Source organism: Alosa sapidissima, chromosome 9 (genome assembly GCF_018492685.1).
Source record: "Alosa sapidissima isolate fAloSap1 chromosome 9, fAloSap1.pri, whole genome shotgun sequence".
Taxonomy (NCBI): domain Eukaryota; kingdom Metazoa; phylum Chordata; class Actinopteri; order Clupeiformes; family Clupeidae; genus Alosa; species Alosa sapidissima.
In genome coordinates, this window is record NC_055965.1 from 14,277,623 (window position 1) to 14,282,129 (window position 4,507).

The window sequence follows — 4,507 nt, forward strand, 5'->3', positions numbered from 1 at the left end:
CGGATTTTTAATTGCGAAAGGGATTCGAATTGCGTTACAGGGAAAAAGCAGTGTTGATTGTAAAACGCACTAAATAATGATATAATGATACTGAATAGCCTAGATGTAATCAAAATGGACAGTTTGTAAGGACCTATTTGATTATTTGTTATTTGGATTGGTGTATACTTTGTGGTAAAAGAATAGTACTCATTTCACTTCGACTTTATTTAAGTAAATATGAAAAACGTAAACGTTAGCCTGGTCCATGTAAATTCGAGCTGGGCTGTCAGTGTCAACGTGTTATAGCCTACGTGACATGTCAAATGTTACGTTTTTTTTTTTTTTAAGGAGGCCTTGCTCAAGTGGCGTAGCTTATGCCATAGTCAATATGTCCCAGTTATATACAACCACTATCATGATATGAACAAAAATCTATGCATTGTTATAGGAGTCCATTGTGGCCAATGTTTTTATTTTATTTATTTTAAAACTTGGTCACAACATTTGCATGTTTGGTCTGCTTTCGTCTAATTTTGCCCTTTTGCCCTATGTACGGCCATCATTCAATATGATCATGTGAACAGTATTGAAATCAAAAGAACTGCATCCTAGACTAAGCTATGGCACTTTTTAACTGGATATGTCCTTTTTTCCTCCTTGCTCCTTTCCTCTTTCTATCCTCTCTCTCTCTCTCTCTCTCTCTCGTCTACTCTGAATGCACCAGAGTGAAAACATTAGAACTATTTTCAGTTAAAAAGTTGATGTTCAGGACAGGAGAACGGCTGGACATTTCCGATCCGGGTCATTATCTCGTCCATATATCACACACTGTCTGCATGAAAACATTTATAAAGTATCTATCTATCTATATTTAGCCTACATATCACCATGTTATCTGCCTATCATATTCTGTGGGTTTTCTTCAGAAAGACCTAACTGCACATGTTTGTCTGTGGGTTAGTTAGAATTTCATCCCATTCAAGCCAGCCTACCTAGGAAAACCAAACCTAAGTTAACTTAAACCAAAGTTAACTTAATATTCCTACGCTAATGTCTTTGCTTCCTCTGTTATAATTTGATTATTAAATATGGTTATTTTTTAAACGTAGTTTTCATGTATAAATGAAGTAGTACTGATATGGTAGCCTATGGTGTTAGGCCTACACCATTAAATGTCTCATCAACAATTGATAAGAACCAATCCCAATCAACAAATGGATATTAACGAATCCTAAATAATGTACACAACGGGCTGATTGAGCTGGTTGTATGTGTGTGTGTGTGTGTGTGTGGTGGGGGGTGGGGTATATTACGATTACGTTCTTGATGCAGCTTCACCAGACACACGATAACACCAACAACCAGACACTGGAGGCGCCCTAACCCGAGTAATTCACTCGCTGATAGGTGCCGTTTAGTTAGTTAGATCAGGGTGCTCGCAGTGTACCTCTTAAAAATCCTATGCGATGCATTTAGGCTTTCTTATGTGTCAAAGTAACCTATTGATAGCTCGATTGATGTCTTCATTTATTATGTTTGTCATCTATGTCAGTCCGTCGTCTTTTTTTCAAAGGCAAATTCAATTACCCAGCGAATAGTTACCCATGTGACATTTAATCTGCACGTGTTTAAATTTCGTTGATTCTGTGCGACACAGGTAGTGGCAGATCACGTCCACCCCTTGTCTGAGCCGACGTAGTCGTTGACGCAAGCGCGCTCTCCATTAAGTTGGAGAGCACCGCGCGCCTCTAGTCTGTACTAGTATGTAGCGATGTGTTAAGTGGTGGTCACGGCGGGGAGCTCTGTTGACATTGTCCAATATTTTTTTTCCTTCGTCAACAGCAAGTTAGGAGCTCCTCCCCTCTCAATGAGGTAAGCCTGGTTAGACGGAGCCTCCTTAATTACTAATATCTAGAGTCCAAACGACGCGTCCCCTTGTCCTAGAAGCCCCATCATGCATGTAATGTCTCGGTCAGATCGCGTCTGACTTTTTTCCCTTTTTCAAGTACCAAAAGAGGGGGAGACGGCCCCCCTTTTTGGTTTTCGCCGGGCATGGGAGATCAGAGAGAGCCGACAATGGTGCAGAAGTCCACTTCGTTCAGCATCAAGAGCCTGCTGCTCCCGTCGAAGTATGACAGCCCGGACGCAGGAGTCTCCGAAGAGAAAAGTGTCCCGGACTCTGAGAAATCACCGGAACCGGCGGACATGGAGTCCAAGACGTTGAGTCAGGAGCCGCCGCTGCCGCATCCCCCTGCGTCTTCAAGGGACGACGAGGAGGGGAGTACAGAACAGCCCACAAAGCAAGGCAAGAATGGGAAATTCGACAAGCCACCGTTCAGCTACAACGCGCTCATCATGATGGCTATCAGACAGAGTCCGGAAAAGCGACTCACGCTCAATGGCATTTACGAGTTCATCATGAAGAACTTCCCTTACTACCGCGAGCACAAACAGGGATGGCAGAATTCCATACGGCACAACCTAAGCCTCAATAAATGTTTCGTGAAAGTGCCGCGGCATTACGACGACCCAGGCAAGGGAAACTACTGGATGCTGGATCCGTCCAGTGACGACGTCTTTATAGGGGGAACGACTGGGAAGCTTCGGCGTCGCTCAGCAACCTCCAGGGGTAAACTGGTGATGAAGAGAGGTCTGCGTTTCGCGCCCCTCGGTCTGGGCTTGGGTGAGCGCCATAGCAATCCACTGTACTGGCAACTATCACCCTTTTTACCTATACACCCCTCGCACTATAACGGATCTACCCACGGATTTCTAAACCAAGGACATGGTTACGGCTCCCTGTTGCCCGGCGTTGACGCGCTAAGTAACGGGGAGGTCTCTCGTTCCATCCTCGGGAGCTCGAGTGGAAGTCTCAACCTGTCAAACGGATACGGGGTCGCCTCTCCACCCACGGCAGGCTTGCTCTCTGGCCACAATGGATATTACGTTCCGGGGACGCAACAAGCGCAGTCCCTGCAAAGCGGACCAGGTTACGGCATCTCCAGCTCGCCGCCCACCCTCATATCGGATTCGCTACGAACTACTCTCCCTTCCTTCTCCCCGCCGCTGTCCAGTGGATTTTCTGGGGTCATGTCGCCGCACAAGAGGGTCGCGACCAATTCTTACTTGAGCTAAGCTCGCTTTTGGACGTGTTAGTGTAAACTTTCCCTCCTCGAAAGTCCTTGACTCTAACCCCCTCTCCATAAGCGCAACGAAATAAGTGCAAGTTCCTCATGTTTTGCATTCCACAAGGACTGTACATTCTAATGTATATAAGGGACCATGGTTTTCAATTCTTTCTTAGAGTATCTTCATGCCAAAGGCAATAATATGTTTTTACTATAATGTTGTTATTTATAGGTTGAACATTTTAATTTATGTTTTTTATTTATTGAAATGTACACTGTTTTCTCTCTATTCATATGAAACACTGTGTTTGGTTAAATGGATCAGACGTTTGTCATAATTGTTACGTTAGGTTTTCTTTACTGATATGTATATTTGTCCCCCAAATGCTGCGCCTTATCGACTGCATGGTTCTAGTGGACCCATGCAGAGGAAATATAAGAAATAAGGAAGACAATTCTAAACAGAACTGTTTCGCACAATGAAATGGACCACATGTATATGAAAAATAAGATATACTTTTAATACACTTTCCTACATTTTATGAAGACTACTGTACTGAGTAGGCTATTTTTGGAGAGAATTATACTAGTTATTCTTAAATCTGTCTGAGACATCAGACACAGCAGAAGAAAACAAATAGTATAACTATTTGTTAAGACACTAGGACTATTACTCTACCTAGACTCTAAGTCTGACCTCATGTAAGTGCTCAGGACCGACCTTCTGACCCGTCGTCACTCTGATCTCTTGTCAAATCGGTATCATGTGGGCCAAGAGTGAGATTGTGTCGACCTAACCCATGTGGTTCATATTTTATGCTAATTCTACGCATACAATAGCCTATCTAATTGACAATCCCCATGCGTAAGAATATATTTACCGCATTCATTGCTCATATATGAGCATTGATATTGTAAGAGAAATGTTGAGCTGGTGGGCAATATTTTCAGGTGGCATGGACCATACTCTGATCTTTAGCAATGCGAATTTCATACATGTCACAAGAAGTGTTTGCACTTTTAGTTTATAGGCCTAGCCATTTACAAATGTGAGACGTTCGTACTAGTTTGCTGTTTTTATTTGTTTGTTTCTGTAATTTGAATTTGAAATCGATGAAATGACAAAATAAAGTATTGAAATATTTCCTTACAAAGAATGTCAGAATGTGTGTCAAAAACTATGCTAAAATCATTTGCATATTATGCCTCCAATCACTGCTCAGGGAGAGAGAGAGAGAGAGAGAGATAGATATTTTAGCCCATTGTTACCTTTTGTATTTGATTTTAGCCCATTGTTACCTTTTGTATTTGAAAGAGCACACTGTTGAACAACCATACGCTATAAATGTCTATAACCTAAGCAAAGTTATCTAGACACACTGTTCATGTGCTTTGGA

At 42.4% G+C, this 4,507-nt stretch overlaps 1 protein-coding gene across 1 annotated transcript; it reads left to right on the forward strand.

Annotated features, from left to right (window-relative positions):
* Positions 1-1,707: 1,707 nt before the first annotated feature.
* foxg1b (forkhead box G1b) lies at positions 1,708-4,223 on the forward strand. Its single transcript, XM_042103313.1, has 2 exons — positions 1,708-1,854; positions 1,989-4,223. The coding sequence occupies exons 1-2, from the start codon at positions 1,850-1,852 to the stop codon at positions 3,115-3,117; spliced, it is 1,134 nt and encodes a 377-aa protein (XP_041959247.1). The 5' UTR covers positions 1,708-1,849; the 3' UTR covers positions 3,118-4,223.
* Positions 4,224-4,507: the final 284 nt, after the last annotated feature.